The sequence below is a fragment of the Hemitrygon akajei genome, chromosome 18 (assembly GCF_048418815.1).
Source record: "Hemitrygon akajei chromosome 18, sHemAka1.3, whole genome shotgun sequence".
Taxonomy (NCBI): domain Eukaryota; kingdom Metazoa; phylum Chordata; class Chondrichthyes; order Myliobatiformes; family Dasyatidae; genus Hemitrygon; species Hemitrygon akajei.
In genome coordinates, this window is record NC_133141.1 from 53,989,454 (window position 1) to 54,008,878 (window position 19,425).

Consider the following 19,425-nt stretch of genomic DNA (forward strand, 5'->3'; position numbering starts at 1 on the left):
AACCCCTCTACAGAATCAAGAAAGAAGGAAGGGGTCCAAAGGTCCATTTCATTTTTCCATTGTAGAGGATGTCAGTGTGTTTATCTTCATGTTTGAAAAGATAGGAATGATATGGTCTTGGAGGCCTCACTGGTTTTACTCTGGAGTTGTAACCTGTCACAGTGCTGTTTGTGACTATTTTACTTGAAGAGAAACCGAGTGCCATTGATGCATTTTAAGCAGAATGTATTGATTTGATGGTATGATTGATGTAAAGAGAGATACGTGCTGTCTGCATTTCTTGTGTCTACCTTTAAGAATAAAGTATGTTTTAGTTATTAAAAAAAGAAAATTCCATGACTGAAAGAACAGTCATGATGGAGGATCATAGGAAGCTCCATCCCATCAATGGCATGAGCAGGCTCTTCAGCATTGAGCCCACCTCAATAACAGCCACACATGGAGGTAAACTCATTGAAGATAGAGGGACAGTCAACACCTGCTGGAAGGAGCACTATGAAGACCTCCTCAACAATGACTCTGCTCTTGACACAAGTGCCCTTGATTCTATCCCATGGTAACTTATGCAGGCCAGTCCTGCTGCCACGCATGATGAAAAAAATAAAATAGGTCATATCACAGATAAAAAAGAACTCAGTGGTGAAGAAGTTGTATCACAAATGTGCAATCTCATTGTCCACATCTGGGAGGTGGAGAGTGAACCAGAGAATCTTAGATATATGATTATTGTAACTCTCTCAAGAAAGGAGACGTGTCCAGCTGCAGTAATAGAAAAAGGTTTTGTAGTCATCTCTCACAGGGAAAGTTAGCACTAGGGTACCCACCAACTCTTTCTCCCCGAGGTGCAGAGTGGTTTCATCCACATGGAGGCACAGTGGGCTGTTCTTCATCATAATGACAACTTACATGCCTTTTTAAAAACCTTATTGCAGACTTCAACTCCATCAATTGGAAAGGAATGTGGAATTCCCTACCAATTGATGGAGTTGAAGACTGTACTGAGGTTAAAAAGACTGTGGCCATCTTATATTTGAAATTTGTGGCTAGCTTATATTTGTTCTATGATGGCAAGCAAGCTGTGATGCAGACTAAATTGTCTAACTAATCAGTGAATTCTAGTGGCAAGCAAGGCTGCATCATTACCTCAGCATTCTTCTCAATCTTTCTTGTTGCAATGTTGCATCTCACTTTCTAAAACTTCCTGATGCAGTGGAGCTAATCTTCAGAATGTATTGAAACCCTTCAAGCTACGTCAACACACACTCCAGAACTAAAGTCACCCAAACTTTAGAAGTTGAGTTGTAGCATGCAGCCAAAATTTGTATGTGTGCAGGCTTTGCAGCCAAGTTCTGATCAATTGATTCACTGAAGCATGCTAGAGGATAGACTTTACACTCAATATTCATAAGATTAAAATCCACTATCTTTCTATCTCCACTGTGCATAGCCACCTGCATGAAAAACATGGACCTCTTCCTAAATCTTGAGCATCACCTCTTGGTGAAGGCATTGATGACGTACCACCGTCTACAATGCACCCACACATCCTTTCAATGACTGAGAAGAAGAGCAGTTGAAGATGAAGATCTCAGACCTGCCACAAAACTCATGGTCTGCTGGGCAGGAATGAACCCTGTCCTCCTTCATTAGACCTGGACTATTTACAGTGGGTATTTCAAGCCATTTGAAAAATTAGCACTGATATGTATTCCATAAAATATTCATAGTTTACTGAAATGATGAGTGAAGCAATAATAGTGTCCTCTCCCAGGCCATCATCCCCAGCACTGAACCCCTAGTTATATTCAATCAGATATATTGATCGGGCCATGTCATTCACTGGCCAATACTGCACTATACTAATAGGCACGAGAGATTCTGCAGATCTGAAAACCTTGAACAAAACACACAAAATGTTGGAGGAGTCCAGCAGATCAAGCAGCATCTATGGAGGGGAATAAACAGTGAACGTGTCAAGTCAAAACCCCCTCTATAGATGCTGCATCACCAGTGGAGGTCCTCCAGCATTTTGTGTGTGTTGCACTATAAGACAGGCACTTGATTCTATAATGGGAAAAAAGTATCAGGAAGATGAAAGGATTCAAGGATATGGTCAAATCTTCCTAAGAAGACACAACATCTTCACTGACTCCTGGGTATCTATGGCCCTCGACCACTCAAAAAGAGGAAGTAAAGCTTTTGGCCTGGTATAGAAAACTACAGGTCCATGAATCAAGACTACACAAAAGCCTTGCATAAGTCATAGAAGGAGTACAACACCTCACAAGCTACACATGTGGAATTTCCTGATTTATCAATGGAAGAGCCTGTAGTTCCCATAATGGCCTCAAGAGCCATCTCAGACTGCACAAAAGGAGAGCAAACCCTTGACCCCTAAGGAAAGGAGAAGATACAGGAGAAGGAGGAGGAGGAACAGTAAAGAGAAACAGAAATACATAAATACAAACATAAATACATTGAGGTAGTACAGAAAGAAAAGAATAATAGAATGCAGAATATAACTTTACAATTACAGAGAAGGTGCAGTGTATGTGAATAAATAAGGAGCAAAGGCCATGACAAGATAGACTGAGAGATCAAGAGGTCCATTCAAGAGTCTTATCACCGTGGCATAGAAGCTGTCCTTGAGCCTGCTAGTGTGTGTGTTCAGGCTTTTGTATCAACTGCGCGATAGAAGGGAGGCAAAAAAAGTCTGACTAGGGTAGGAAGGGTCTTTCATCTAGAGTCATATTTTGAAGAGACTAAGGACTTAGCCTGGCTAATACTTCTTTACAATTCTTCAGAGACAGCTGTGTTCAGATTAGAGGCTGTCATTCCGTCATAATAGTAGAAAGAACAATTCAATAAGTGTGAAAGTTGCAATGTAAATCCAGCTCTTTCATTTTCTTTTTAATACACCTTCATCTAATCTATCAGGAGTATAGTTGTGTCTCAGCAAATATACCAAAATACTTCACTGTGATGCATGTGAACTAGTTTTGTGGGGAAGGATAATGGGAAAAATGTCAAAAGTTATGACACAACTCAAAGAGAAGCATTTTCAAGACAGAACTTGCAATATGCTGCAGAAAATTATTGCTGGGCATGGTGGTAGTGGCTGATACATTAGGGACATTTAAGAGTCACATAGATGTAAGAAAAATGGAGGCTGTGTAGGAGGAAAGGGTGAGGTTGACTATGGTCAGGACAAAATTGTGAGCTAAGGGGCCCATATTATTCTATGATCTCAATGATGAAGAAATTGACACTCATAGGTGTGTTCATCCATAATGCTTTAAGCATACTGAGATACAATAATAAACTGTTTCTGCTGAGCTGGAAAGAAAAATACATTAACCTATGTTTTTTGTGGTGAAGGGCTTAATCTGACTTTTGTTTCTCCTCTGTGATTGTTTATCATTTGGTGGCTTTAGTTGCATTATTATCACACCTGAAAAGAAAGACATTCTGTTGCTAAAGAATTAGAGGATGACATACTGCAGCTAGAAAAGACCAAGCTAGGGCTAATTAGAACATAAGAAACAGGAGTAAGAGAAGGCAAATCTGTACCATCATTCAATGAGATCTTTGGCCTCAGCTCCACCTTCCTGCATGATTCCCACCTTGTTCACAAGTTTTATCTCATCCTTTAACATCTCAATCACACAGCATCCACAGGATGTTCATTTAGTGCAGTTCCTTAACTCCAACCACTCACCGAGTAAGCCTGCAACTTCGTATGCTTTCTTCTGTTCAATAGTTTCATAGTTCAGGGCTTCAAAGAAAACGTCCAACACTAAAATATTCTCCCTGCAACAAAAAAAATGTAAAAAGCAAATGAAAGTACTGTTGGAAAGGGTCTGTGTCAGTAGGAGAAAGTATACTTTATGTAAATATATGAACAGAGCTGTCTATTGACATGAATACTTTGTTGGTGTGAAAATGCAGGTCCATGCTTGAAAATAAAGTGATTCCTACTTTGGAAAACTGTATCGAGATCAGAGAGAAGCTAAATTTCTCCTGTTTCTCTCCTTCACAGTTCAGGTGTCAGACCTGAAACATTTACTGTTTCTCTTTCCATAGATGCTCTTGACCAGCTGCGTTTTTCTAGAATTTTTTTGTTTTTTATTTCAGTTTTCCAGTATATTTACACTATCATGTATCTAGGTCATATTTATGTATTGTGTTGATGTGCATCACTAATTCAAAGTTAATCAAAGTAACACATGTTCTACATTTAAGAATCATGTTATGAAGTGTCTTTGTTGGTTGTTATATAATTCTTTAACTTTCATTCAAACCTTATCTTTCAGAAACTTCAATCAGAATGGGCAATGCACTGTATGGGGATAATAGTAAATACTTCTTCATATGAACAGGAAAATATTTTAGTCTGGCATTGTATTCGTCCAATGGTATCTACTCTTTCCAAGGTGTAAACAGATATAATAGAAGTCGAGATATATTGGTTCTCACAATCAGTAAATTAGATTGGTAAAGTTCTTGCTGAGTTTACCTTATTGCCAAATCTATAAAAGGCATTATCTGTCTGCACCAATGCCACAATTAAATACCTTCACATTCATTCTCATTGTTCGCAACTGTCCTGTCATCAAACTAGATTTAATCAAAATCTCTAAAGTCCACTGAAAAATGATTCTGCAGTTTCACAATAAATGCATGTAACCCAGGTTAATTAAACCCAAAGATGTAATGTTAGAAAGCTCCACCTGCGGAGGGATGAAAATGAGGTTTACCATATTTTAAAAAAAGAGAACTTGAGAAAAAAGGCTATGTGAAAACAAGGTGTGGCTGATGAGGCATGATCAAACAACAGTAACGCAGCAAACTAACTAAAGATAAAAACTGTTAAAAGTGGAATTAGTAGTTAGTATCTCTACCCTACTTACTGGAAAACCTCTAGGTGAAACACCTGGAGGAAGATGATAAAGATAAAAGAATTATTGAAGATAGAGCTATAACAAGCATCTGCTATAGCGAGATGATATCAGCAGAGAGTAGTGTCCAGGATCTCTACCGTGTAACCTGGAAGTAGTTCTGTTAAACCATACCAAGGGTTTTGGGGAGATAAAACACTTTTATTTTTCCAAGTGTATAAATTGTGTGTGAAATATGTTTGGTAGTGTTGTAACTGAAAAATGTTTGGAAATATGATGTTGAATTGTTTTGAAGTAAAAAATAGAATGCATATCAGACCTTACAGATTAGTAACCCTGTTGTCTATAGGTCAGGATTTTTTGTGCAAATATTGTGGATCGACGTTCGGTGGATGATCAACTATTTCATCCAGTGATCTAAGGAACAAGGTAACGAGTCACCCAAGATCGAAGAACCAGCGCGGGTACAAAATGTTTCAAGACATAGAGGATTTAATACGGTTGGATGTATAAGTTAATTTTTCATTCAGATCTGATTGTTTTTGCAAAGATTTGATAAGTTACTGAATGAGATTTACTAGATCTAATTTGTTAGGGAAATTGGAGTAATAAAGGTTATTCTAATGAATCTCACTGATTCTAACTAAAAAGAAATTTAATTTTCGTTTGATATCTGAGATTTGGAACTAAGACAGATTGTTGGAATTTTGAATTGTTCTTGCTCATATAAATATTTTGTATATATTGCTGTTTTTTTATTAACAAACTTACCTCCAGAAGTGTGTGTTTTCTATTCATTGCCTCCTTCCAATATCTAGAGCTTCTGATGGCCCACTAGCACCTGGTGTAATACTATGTCATTTGATTTTCTCATAAGGAGTGTGGCGACCAGTCACACAAGGTAAGACAAGTGCTACACAGGTGTTACAAGCAGAATTTGACAATGTAAGCAATGATCTTGGTCATCAAAGTACATATTAATCAATGGAGCTTACCTCTTAAAAGGAGAGACTAGATAGGGTTCTTGGGGGAGAAAGCAAACTGCTGGAAGAACTCAGCAGGTTGAGCAGCAGCTGTGGATGGAAAGGAGTTATTGACATTGTGAGGTGAGACACTACATCTGTCCCCTCTTGTGTATCAGCATAGGTTGGGTTTGTCCTCCATGAGCAGAGGAGTGACTTGCTAGAGATATACAACATATGAAAGGAATATTTAGAGTAGATAATAAAAATCGTTTTCCTATGGTATGGATATCTAAGACAAGGGGACATGGATTTACGGTTTACATGGGATCTGAGAGGGATTTTTATTTCATATTGAGAGTGGTTGAAGTCTGGAATGTGCAGCCTGAAAAAGTGATGAAGGCAGTAACTCTCACAACATTTATTCCTTAGTGATTGAATTTCTAAGCCATAGGAAGCTACAGACCTAATGTACTGTAAGTAAAAGAGATTAGTGTTGATGGATACAACAGGCAGCATGGACTTGGTGGGCCAAAGGGTCTGTTTTTGTGCTGCATGACACTTGGACTTCATAACTCTATGGCTCAAATTGTAACTGCAGAAGACCCCATTCTAATTAAGGAAGTTTATTTAAGGTTTAATAATGAAACTCAAGAACTATACATTCCACAAAAAAATTACTCATGAATTTACCATTAGTTGATTGTAGAACCTCTTCCATAGGTAAGTAATTTCAGTACTTTTCATTTATTGTGGGAGCAGATAGCTACTTTTGCCATTTGTCATATAGTTGTAAACGTAAAAATACAGAGTACAGCTTCAAATAGCAAATTAAATTCCATTGCTCCCAGTATATATCTCACAAATATTTCTATCCCTTTTCACTTTCCTGTAGTCCTGTGTTAGTAAAGTCCACTAATTGAACCTTGACTAAGTGTAGTGACTGTGTCCATCATGGGCTGAGAAATTTTATCATGAGGTACATGGTTTTATTTACACTATATAGTAATTGTGCAGTGAACATGGGTAGCTCATTGCTCTCAGCAATTTCTGGTCCATCATACAGAGCCATTCTTTGAGCATGGTAGCCTTATGGAAATTATAATCAGAATGAAAATGAATGCCCATCAGGTGTGTATGAAATGCTTGAAACCCTGCTTTAATGATCCAGTTTTAGTTGCTGAGCTTTATGGAATGGCAACATTAACAACTGGTGCACTGAGCAAAGAGAGAGGATGAGATATAATGCCAATAAAATTCTGATATCCTATGAATACAGCATTAACCAATTTAAAAGGTTTATTGCATTGCAAGCTTTGATAGGTATGCACCTTTTTCAGTGTAGAGTGAATAAGTCATCATCAAACACCTCAGATGTATCTGCAAGAAAATGAGCAATGAGAGCTTCAACCAGAACAGATCAGTGTTGGTCATTCCAAATGAGGAAAATAGAAAGAAATGTTCAATTTTCTATTCTTTCTTTTAGTGTGTAGTCATTGTTAAAACAATGGGTTCAGAAACTTCACGAGTTGCAGACAAAGTTTGCCTTATACTTGAGGAATAAAGTGTAATGGCCAAGAAGACAGAGTCTAACCAGTTCCTCTTGATATCAGCGTTGTTGAACTTCCAACCACGAATATTTTTGGTGGGATGGACAGAGATCTGAGACAATTGGAGGCTGTGGGGGTAGGAGGAAAATTTCACCAGGAACTCTGCAGGTTTAGAAACAGAAATATTGCAACTACAGAAGCAGTAGAGACGCTGGATATTTTGTGAATGATGTCAGCAAATGATTTATGCCCTGCCTTTCTTTCCAACACTTACAAAGACATTGATTGGAGGGTTGATGGAAACAGGTGATCCTAATCAAAATTCTGAACAGGACAGGACATTGTAGTCTCAGAATCCTAGGGATAATGATTGCAGTATCCAACATATACTTACGAAATGTACTTTTCTGTCTTGTTAAATTTCTTTTCAAGGTATTTTGCAGAGGTTCGACTAGGAATCTTCACCATGGACAGCTCCTTGTTGTACCGTGTTAGATAACATGGCGTTTTGCAAAGACAGTTGTTGTCTGTCTCTGCCAGCATGGCTATAAAATGGGAAAGGAACTAAATGTTAGCTGTCATCCAGAAGCTGCTTTCTTGGTTCTTAGTCATAATCAAGTTGTAATTTTGCTTTATTTTATGTATACAGGTATGTTCTGTATAGTGTGTACTTCTTAAGATGTTCCCAGCACTGGAGATTTCAACCCTCTATTCTGCTACTCTTCTGTGATTCCTTCTACTTCTTCGAGAACTTCTCTGTCTAGGGGTACTTGCACTGTTCTCTGTGGTGAAGAATGATGCAAAAATTTATTTAATACTATTTCTGTTGCTATTTCTTGCTATTTCTGTTTCCTGTTATTAATTCACTAGCCTCCTTCTACAGAGGTCCCACACTGACCTTATCACCTTCTTCCTATATATATATCCATAGAAATTTTTACTGTTTGTTTTGAATTACACATGTTTTCTCTGAAAATCGATTTTCTCCCTTATGAGTTTTTTAATCTTTTGCTGTTGGTACTTAATAAGTTTCCAATGACTAGCCTTTGCCATGCTGTATGCTCTGCTTTTCTAATTAAAATGATCCTTGACCTCCTTTGTTAATCACAGATTGTGCCTCTTAAGCATGGAATCCTTCCTTCTAATTGGTATAAATTCATGTTGAGTGCATTGGATCAGTTGATTGAATATCTGTTACTGTTTATCTAATGACCTGTCTCTTAGTTTGTTTTTCCAGCAAACTTTAGACAACTTCATACCATTATAATAGCCCTTATTTAATTATGACACTGGCTTTGGTCCTGTGGTGTTCTGAAATTCTATCATGTTGTGGTCACTGCAAGAGGAATTTTAACCACAGGATCTCTTATTAATCCCTTCTTCCAATTCGGAACCAAATCTAAAACAGCTTGCTCCTGGGCAGCTTCTGTAGGATATTGTTCAAAGAAGCCATCCCTGACACACACCACATATTCTTCTTCTACATTATGGTTGCCAGTTTAGTTTGTCCAAAGTGTGAATTAAAATATCCCATGACAAATGCAATTCCCTTCAAACATGCCCTAGAGACTTTCCTATTATGTTTCATCCTAATGAGAGGTCACATCGGGGACCGATAGACGGCTTTCTTTTCCTTGCTATTCATGATCTCAATCTAAATTGATTCTACATTACTATTTATTTCCTTTATATCATGACTGAGCAGTGCTCTGAAAACTTCCTTGATTAACAATGCTGCCCTGCTCCTCTCCATTTTGGCCATTTCTTTTAGGAACATCATATAATCTGGAACTGAGTGCAAGGGCTCCATAAAAACTATTAGTTCATATACTCATGACTTATACATACTTATGACTGTGTGGCTGAGCACAGCTTCAATGCCATGTTTAAGTTTGCTGATGACACCACAGTCAGAGACTGAAACAAAGGTGGCAATGAATCAGCTTATAAAAGGGAGATTGAAAATCTGACTGAGTGATGCAATAATAACAACCCCTTACTCAATGTCAGCAAGACCAAGGAGCTGATGAGTAACTTCAGGAGAGGGAAACCAGAGATCCATGAGTCAGTCCTTGTCGGGGTATCAGAGGTGAAGAAGGTCAGCAACTTTAAATTCCTTGGTGTTATCAGAAGACTGATGGACATGTTTGTGAAGTGGTGTGGGAGGAATGACCAGTTCCTGAGTGTGGCCAAAATCAGGGAGGTGGTGATTGATTTTAGGAGGAAGAGGACTGTGACGAGTCCCGTATACATTCCGGGAGAAGAAGTTGTGGCGGTGGAGGAGTACAAATACTTGGGTGTTCACCTCGACAACAGACTTGACTGGAAAACCCACACCAAGGCTGTTTACAAGAAGGGGATGAGCAGACTCTGTTTTCTACGGAAACCGAGACCCTTCAATGTGTGTAGCGGGATGTTGGAGATCTTTTACCGGTCTGTTGTAGCGAGTGCAGTCTTCTTTGCTGCTCTATGTTGGGGGAGCAGCACCGGTGCTGGTGATGCAAAAAGTCTAAATAAACTCATCAGAAAGGCTGGGCCTGTCCTTGGCTACAACCTGGACTCGTTTGATTTAGTGGTGGAGAGGAGGTCACTAAACAAACTGTTACACACGATGGACAATCAGACAATCCTCTCCATGACCCTCTGAATAAGCAGCAGAGCCCCCCCAACCCCTTTCAAACAGACTCATTCAGCTCCGCTGTCACAAGGATCGTTACAGAAAATCCTTCCTACCAAATGCAATAAGCATTTACAACAGTTCATCTCCATGCGACATGCTGCTGTAATGAAAGAATTTCCCACTCAGGATCAATGAAGTATTTATTACTATTATTATTTCAGAGGTCCTGTCCTGGGCCCAGCATGAATGTACAATTATGAAGAAAGCACGATCGTGCCTCTACTTCCCTAGGAGTTTGCGAATATTCAGCATGACGTCTAAACCTTAGACTAACTTCAATAGATGTATGGTGAATAGTATATTGACTGACTGCATCATAGCTGGGTATGGAAACAACAATGCCCTTGAATAGAAAATCCTGCAAAAGGTAGTGGATATGAGCCCAGTCCATTAAGGGTAAAGCCTTCCCACCATTAAGTACATTTACATGGAGTGTTGTTTCAGGAAAGCAGCATCCATCATCAGGGACCCCCACCACCCAGATCATGCTCCCTTCTCGCTGCTGCAATCAAGAAGGTAGTACAGGAGTCTCAGGACTCACACCACCAGGTTCAGGAACAATTATTACCCCTCAACCATCAGGCTCCTAAACCCAAGGGGCTGACTACTCAACTGCATTTGCCCCATCACCGAACTGTTCCCACAAACCTATGGACTCACTTTTAAGAATTCTTCATCTGATGTTCTCTTTACTTATTGCTTGCTTGCTTGCTTGTTTATTTGTTTATTATTTCATTTCTTTTGCGTTCTTTGTATTTGCACAGTTTGTTGCTTTTTACACACTGGTTGTCCACCTTGTTGGTATGGTCTTTCACTGATTCTATTATGGTTATTGGACTTATTGATTATGCATTCATGAAAATGAATCTCAGGGTTGTACATATATGGTGATGTATATGTACTTTGGTAATAATTTTACTTTGAACTTTGAACATATGTTGCTATCTGTGCTGTCAGAAGTGAACCACATGTATGCCAAGCTTTGTCTTCTGTTGTCTGAAGTAGCTCAGCACCATATTTTAATTTGGTGTTAAAATTGTTTCTGTAAAATTACCTGTGCCAATTTCACAGGAATTTACAAAGAAAATAATATTTCCCTTTGTTTACTGATCCAATTGAATTAACTGGACAGGAATTGAACAGAAGTAGAGATGGATATTCTTGGACATGTTTAATGCTGACAAAAAAAATCTAACCCCAAATGAGCAGTGATTTAGAATTATTGCCAACAGTAGAGTGAAGAAGCTCACAATAATCCTTACACATTGCTGATTTTAGGATAAAGCATATTAACAATTCATTGTGAGTTGACAAGTAAGACCAGGAATTACTGCTAGTGATGTTAAATGAACATTTACTGTATCATTGTCAAATCATTCACTTCCTTGCACCTTATATTTTCAAACAGATGCTTCTCATGGGTTTAAATTTTTTCTAACTTTCTAACAACTTACATTCATTCAGCATCTCTATGTGATTTGTGAATCATTTCTGATGATATATTTTTAAGCTGTATATAATCCCCAAGGCCCTCTCAAGATTCAGTTACGAGGCATATGAACATTGGATGGCTCTATGGATGGCCAACTGTAATATCTTTCATCAAAATTCAATGTATCCTTATTCAAAATAATTGCAATTTCCTAGAATTAAATAGTAAAGCAAGCACTCAAATACTTAAATAAAGGAAATGCAATGAGGATGTATTAAACTCAGTTAGTAATTGCATTGTTTTGATGGAAAAACAACTTTAAATAAAGGTATCAAATGCTAGTGGTGTAAGTAGTATTAGCCTATCTACAATACCTGCATAGGTTTCCACTAGTGAGCACATGAAACCTCTCATGCAGGTGAAAAGTGCAAATTATTCTTGCCCAGTAAATTGAGAAATAGAGATGACTCACCTAAGGTTGGCTCTACACACTCCTTGTATTGCTCAGGGGTGCAGTAGTGAGCATCACCTGTAATGCAGGTTAGTGGAAGGTCATTATAGAGTCTTCCTCAGAGTCTCCAAGCATTTCACTTTGGAATAGGGACAATATAACCAACATTATCCTCAGTAGTTTCTTTATGAATGAACAAGGAGCTTGAATTGAAGATACCCAAAGCACAGAGCCCAATTAGAATGATTGTGCCTGCTTTGGCTGCTTTTGGATCAAAACAGAACAAGTCCTATGATTTTGGTCTCCTCTTAGCTCTGTGCCCCAGCCGGTTTCAATATTTATCATTTTCTCTTCAACAGTACAATAGACCTGGCTTCAAAGCTTACCCATACTGTTTGTCGAGCTCTGGAAATCAGCATTTTAACTTTATTTTAAGGTTCAAATCCCTGTGGAGCTAGCTGGACAGCCATACACTGTAAACCACATGGTCAGAACCCCCCTATAGAGAGAACCCCCCTATAGAGAGATTAAACAATCTTGAATCACTTCAGTTTGGTTTAAGTTCAATTATATTTATATTGAAGGAAAATAGGCAGAGTTATGAAAGAACTCAACTTAAGGTCAGATATTTTCAACCCAAATAATTTATTTGCCTTGGAGGCCGAAAAATACAAACTTTCCTAATTGCTAGGGAGGCAGGCTAGTCGTATCAGGAGGGGGAGAGTATGTACACACAAGAGTTTAGGAGAGCCTGTACTCACTAGAGGAGTGAAAGAATATCATAAAAATATGTTTTTCAGAGAACTTGGACTGAGATGAAGGAAAATCTCTACATTGAGAGGATTGTATATGATTGGGATTCTCTACCCCGGTGTTGAATATACAATTGAGTTTATTCGACACCAAATAATAGATTTTTAAACACATAGGATGTTGAAGGGTAAGTGGAATAGGCAGGAAAAGAGATTTAAGGCAGCAGATCAGCAATGATCTGATTAAATGAGTGAATAGTTTCTATTGTACTACTTTTTCAATGGTAAGAGATTCAAAATGTCTTTGTATCTAGGTCACTAAAATGCACAGATACAAAGATGAGTGAGGCAGATGAACCTAGAGCAGCATACAAAACATAAGAGGGACTTAGTTGGTCAAGCAAACATCTATGGAGAGAAATGGATATCACCATTTTGGGTCAAGACCCTTTGGCTAGACTTGGGAAAGAGTAGAAATAGCCATTACAAAAAGTTGATATGAAGGGGTGGAGCAAGTGATAGCTTCGAAGCTGCGGATAAAGTCAGTGCAGCTGTATTCTCACAAACACAAGAAAATCTGCAGATGCTGGAAATCCAAACCAACACACACAAAATGCTGGAGGATCTCAGCAGGCTAGGCAGCATGACTGGCCTCCTCTACTGTCATGATGAGGCCACACTCAGGTTGGAGGAGCAACACCCTGTATTCTGTCTGGGTAGCCTCCAACCTGATGATGCGAACATCGATTTCTCGAACTGCTGGTAAATGCCCCCCTTCTTTCACCATTCCCCATTCCTGTTTCCCTCTCTCACCTTATTCCCTTACCTGCCCATCACCTCCCTCTGGTGCTCCCCACCCTTCCCTTTCTTCCATGACCTTCTGTCCTCTCCTATCAGATTCCCCATTCTCTAGCCCTGTATCTCAACAATCAACTTCCCAGCTCACTACTTCACCCCTCCCAGTTTCATCTATCACCTACCTCCTTGTACTTCTTCTTCCCCCCCACTTCTTATTCTGACTTCTCCTTTTCCTTCCCAGCTCTGATTAAGGGTCTTTGCCTGAAAACGTCAACTGTTTACTCTTTTTCATTGATGCTTCCGGGCCTGCTGAGTCCCTCCAGCATTTTACAAGCGTTGCCTTTGTAGTCTGCTGGTCTGACCTCTACTGTGCAGAGGCCAGAGAGGAGATCTTGCTCACCTTCCCTTACCTCTGGAGTAGGACCCCACCTCTTATTCCACCCCTTCCCTCCACCCTTTTACACTGGCTCTTACCCCTCTTTATTTCAGTCCAGATACCAAAAACTTCAACTATCCATTTCCATCCGTTGATGCTGCCTGTACCACTGAGTTCCTCCAGCATTTTGTGTGTTGCACCAGATTCTACTGTCACTTGTGTCTCCAGATGAACTTGGAGCCTTGAGTAATACTGGGAATATGACATTGCTGCTATCACAGAGGCATGTTTGAAAGAAGGGCAGAATTGGCAACTCAACATTGCAAATGTGTCAGCAATGGCACATTTGGGGCTGGGGAATTGAAAAGAGCATGCGGCATTGTAACATTGATAAAGGAATCCATTACTTCAATAACGGGGAATAATTGAAAAAGTTTTTGAAATGAGGCCCTATAAGTAGAACTGAGGAAAAGCAAACAGAAGAGAATCAATTACATTGCTAGGGGTATATTATAGGGCTCCTAAGAGTCAGTAGAAGATAGTGGAGCTGATATGTAAATAAATCACTGCAAAATGTAACAATAAAAGGGTTAGAGTAATAAAATATTCCAACTTTCTCAATATTAATAGGATCACTTTTGTGTGAAAGTTTTAAATTCCATTTCGAGACATTTTTGAGCCATGAGTAGATACTCCTACTAGAGCAGGGATAAACCTGGATCTCCTCTTAGGGAATATAGCAAACTGTTGAAGCATCGCCAGGAGGGATTTCATGTAGTTATGGAAAGGAATAAGGATGATTTGGAAATTATCAAGCAGAACTGGGGAAAGATCAATTTCAATATCGAGGCAGCACAAAAATAGACTGGAAGCAGTGACTTGCAGTTGGTTCCACTTTGGACAAGTGAATTAAGGGTTCAGAGTCAACATGTTCCCAAAAAAGTGTAAAGTATGGACAACAAGCAACACTGGATGTCAAGGAATATCGAAGGTCAATTAAGATTTAAAAAAATAAGCTTAAGGATGGAATAGCAAAGTGAAGCCAGGGCAAACTCTTCAGCAGTCTTAGGATCCTGATGCAGCTTCTCAACCCAAAATATCAATTTACCCCTTTTGCTTCCATAATGGCTCGGTTGGTAAAAAATGAAATCAATTTCTTGGAGAGGTGACATAGGATTGGAAGATGTAGAACCCTTGTTGATAGAGTTTAGAAACTGCAAGAGAAAAATGACCAGGAGATAGAAAAGGCATGCAAAAGGAGCAATATTACAATAGACATATATTTCAATATATAGGTAGATTGAGAAAATCAGGTTGGTGCTGGATCCCAAGAGAGGGAATTTGTAGAATGTCTATGAGATGTCTTTTTAGAGCAGCTTGTGGAAATGCAGGATTAGGTGTTGTGTAATGAACCAGATTTGAATATGGAGATTAAGGTAAAGGAACCCTTAAGAGACAGTGATCATTACACGATAGAATTCACCCTGCAGTTTCAAAGGAAGAAGATCAAAGTTAGATATATCATAATACAGAGCAGTAAAGGGAATTACAGAAACATGAGAGAGGAGCTGGCCAAAGATGATTGGAAAGGGACACTAGCAGAACAACAATGACTGGAGTTTCTGGGAGCAATTCAGAAAGCGCAGGATAAGTGCATCCCAAAGATGAAACAAAATCCTAAAATGAGGACGACGCTGACAAAGGAAGTCAAAAACAGCATAAAAAGAAAAGAGAGGGCATATACTATAGCAAAAATTTAGTGGTATTTAGAGGACTCAGAAGCTTTACGAAACAGAAGACAACTAATAAGCCATAAGGAGAGAAAAGATGAAATATGAAGGTAAGCTAGCCAATAATATAAAAGGATGCCAAATTTTTTTCCAAATATGAGGCAAGGGTGGATATCGGACTGCTATAAAATGACATTGGTGAGGTAGTGATGGGGAACAAAGAAATGGCAGACAAGCATAATAAGTATTTTGCATTAGTCTTCACTGTGAAAGACACTAAGGGTATGGCAGAAATGAGTGCAGTTGCTATTACTAAGAAGAAGATACTTGGGAAGCTGAAAGTGTGAAGGTAGTTAAATCAATTGAACCAGATGGTGTACATCCCAGAGTTCTAAAAGAGGTGGCTGAATATATTGTGGAGGCATTAGTAATGATCTTTCAGGAATCACTACAATTTGAAATAGTTCCAGTGGAGAATTGTAAATTTCATTCCACCCTCTAAGAAGGGAGGGAGGCAAAAGAAAGGATATTATAGGCCAGGTAGCCTGACTTCAGTGGTTGGGAAGATGTTGGAGCCCATTATTAAGGATGAGGTTTCAGAGTACTTGGAGGCACATGATAAAACAGGCCAAAGACAGCATGGTTCCCTTAAGGGGAAATCTTACCTAACAGATCTGTTGGAATGCTTTAAGGAAATACAGGCAGGATAGAAAAAGAGAGTCTATGGATGTTGTTCACTTGAGTTCTCAGAAGATCTTTGACAAGGTGCTGCATATGCGGCTGCTTAACAAGATAAGAGCCTATGGTGTTACAGGAAAGATACTAGCATGGATAGAAATTTGACTGACTGGCAGAAAGCAAAGAGCAGGAAAAAAAGGGGACTTCTTTTGCTTGGCTGCCGATGACTAGTGGGGTTCCTCAGGGGTCAGTGTTGGGAAGGCTTCTTTTCATATTATATGCCAATAATTTGGATGGTAAAATTGATAGCTTTGTGGCCAAGTTTGTGGACAATACAATGATAGGTGGAGGGGCAGGTAGTGTTGAGGAAGCAGGGAGTCTACAGAAGGACTTAGACAGATTGGCCAAAGAAGTGGCAGATGGAATATAATGTAGGGAAGTGTATGGTCATGCACTTTGGTAGAAGGAATAACGGCATAGAGTATTTTTTAAATGGGGAGAAAATTAAAAATCAGAGGTGCAAAGAGTCTTGGGACAGCTTGTACAGGATTCCCTAAAGGTTAACCTGCAGGTTGAGTCAATGGTGAGGAAGGCAAATGCAATATTAGCATTTATTTCAAGAGGACTAGAATATAAGAACAAGGATGTGATGTGGAGGCTTTATAAGGCATTGTTCAGACTGTTCTTGGAGTGCTGTGAGCAGTTTTAGGCCCCTTGTCTAAGAAAAAATGTGCTTGCATTGGAAAGTGTCCAGAGGAGGATCGCAAGAATGACTCTGGGAATGAAAGGGTTATTGTATGAGGAGCGTTTTATGGCTCTGGGCCTGTACTTGCTGGAGTTTATAAGAATGAGGTGGGGATCTCATTGAAACCTTTTGAATATTGAAAGGCATAGTTAAGAGTGGATGTGGCCATCCCATATTAGGTGAGTTGAGGACCAGAGCACACCGCCTCAGAATAGAGGCATGTCCCTTTAGAACAGAAATTAGGAGGAATTTCTTTAGTCAGAGGGTAGTGAAATTGTGGAATTCCCTGCTGCACAGATGGCTGTGGAGGCAAAGTCATTGAGTATATTTAAAGTGGAGGTTGATAGGTTCTTGATTCATCAGGGAGCCAAAGGTTATGGGAGAATGAAGGAGAATGGGATTGAGAGGGATAATAAATCAGTCATTAGGGAATGGCAGAGCAGACTCAATGGGTCGAATGGACACAGTCTGCTCCTATGCATTATGGTCTATGGTATTACATTGTTCCTTCAGCATTGTTTTTTGTTTCAATCTCTTCAGGTTTAAAGAAAATGTATGGGGCAGGGGAACTTAAAGAAATAAATTAACAGAGCAAAAGAGGGGCACAAAATGGTTCTATAACCCCAGCTTTCGAATACAGCTGCATGTCCTTTCCCAAGGGCCAAAGTTACTTGTGACAAAATTAAACTTATAACAAATATTCCTTGTTCAACTTCTTGTTGTAAGCACGAATCAGTCCTCAGTTCTTAATGTAAATTCCATCAGTAATCTGTTTGAAGTTAAAAGGGCACTTGGAATGGCTACTAAGAGATGTGCTTTGCAAAGTCAAATGACCATGTGACTTCTTGTCTGCACTTGCCAAACAACTACTGGTCTATATTAAACAGGCAATTGCAACTATTGTGCTGAGAAGCTTTTTGACCATCTGTATAAATTATTTTGTGCCAGCAAAGATATCTGGAAAACATTACATGCATATGATGTCATCAAGTAGCACAAACAATATAAATATTAGGAAGCGCTGAGGATTGTTAGAAATGGCATGGAGAATAACAGAAAGACAGGATGGCAGAAAAAACTCCAATTCAGTCCTCAGCCTTTGGTTTCTGCAACAGACAACTCGTTCCTCTGCAATTTGTTGGTATTTTTTTTAGTTTGTAGGAATTGTACCTGTGTTTGGAAATCCTTTGTAGTTTTTAAAATCTTTTGCAATTTGGAAATATTTTATAAATCAGAAATCTACTGTGAGTGTTAAAAATGTGTTAAGAACTATTTGTTTAAGTTTGAATGTGTATCATTAAAAACAAAACAAGATATGTTTAAATTACTTCTTTAGCTGGAAGTATCTCCTCCTTGATGGGGCAGGTGGGGGGGAGGGAAGAACCCACCACTCAAATAGTGAGTATTTTCAGTGAGACCTTGCCACAGAGACTAGACAGGGAGGTAAACTAGTCCTTGAAGAGTAGGTGGATACATTATAATTACCCTTATATGGGATTATCTGTAGATATCCACATCAGATAGAGCTTAAAGTCTTCAATTAAGTTTAGGGCTTTGCAGACAGGGAACCCAATATCATCACTGTACAACACTAAGGAAAATCCAAAGCATTCTATAAGTACATTGAAGGCAAGGGAAAACCAGGAAAAGGAACCCATTAGGGAACAAAATAGCACAATGACATGTGCCAAAGGACTTGGGTGAGTTACTAAATGAATAGTTTTCATTTATATTCACTCAAGAGAAGGACATGACATTCAGAGAGTTTTTTTAAGTTTTGAGAAAAATAGATGGCTGACCCCTTGGAAGTTGTACCTGTGGAGAAGAATTCTCCCGTCTTTCCAAACCAGCCAGCAAAACTACACTAGAACATGGAACAGAACAATACAGCATAAGGAAAGGGCCTTCAGTCCATGATGTCTCTACCAAACATCATGGCAGATTAAATTAATTCCACCTGCCCATACATGGTGTGTGCTATGTGATCCAGGCACCTATCCTTCTCTGTGTAAAAGTCTTGCCTCATATATCTCTCTTAAACTTACCTCCTCTCACTATAAACTTATGTCCTCTAATATGACATTTCCATTCTGGGAAAAATATTCTGTTTACCTCTCATAATTGTATATACTGTACATCTATCAGGTCTCCTCTTAGCCTCTGACACTTCAGAGAAAACAATCCAAATTTGTCCAATCTCTCCTTATAACTAATCCTCACTAATCCAGACAACATTCTGGTAAACCTCTTCTGCACCCTCTCCAAAGACTCCACATCCTTCCTGTAATGCAACAACCAGAAACGCACACAATACTCCAGATGTGGTCTAACTAAAGTTTTATAAAGCTGGAACATGATTTCCCAACTTTCATA

At 39.0% G+C, this 19,425-nt stretch overlaps 1 protein-coding gene across 1 annotated transcript in view; it reads right to left on the minus strand.

Annotated features, from left to right (window-relative positions):
- Positions 1–19,425, minus strand: part of asic2 (acid-sensing (proton-gated) ion channel 2) — a 601,924-nt gene that overhangs the window by 58,258 nt on the left and 524,241 nt on the right. Inside the window, exons 6-8 of the mRNA XM_073071683.1 lie at positions 11,995–12,051; positions 7,805–7,955; positions 3,719–3,810 (exon numbers count right to left, since the gene is read on the minus strand). Of these exons, the coding sequence (XP_072927784.1) occupies positions 3,719–3,810; positions 7,805–7,955; positions 11,995–12,051 (300 nt within the window). The remainder of the gene's footprint in view (positions 1–3,718; positions 3,811–7,804; positions 7,956–11,994; positions 12,052–19,425) is intronic.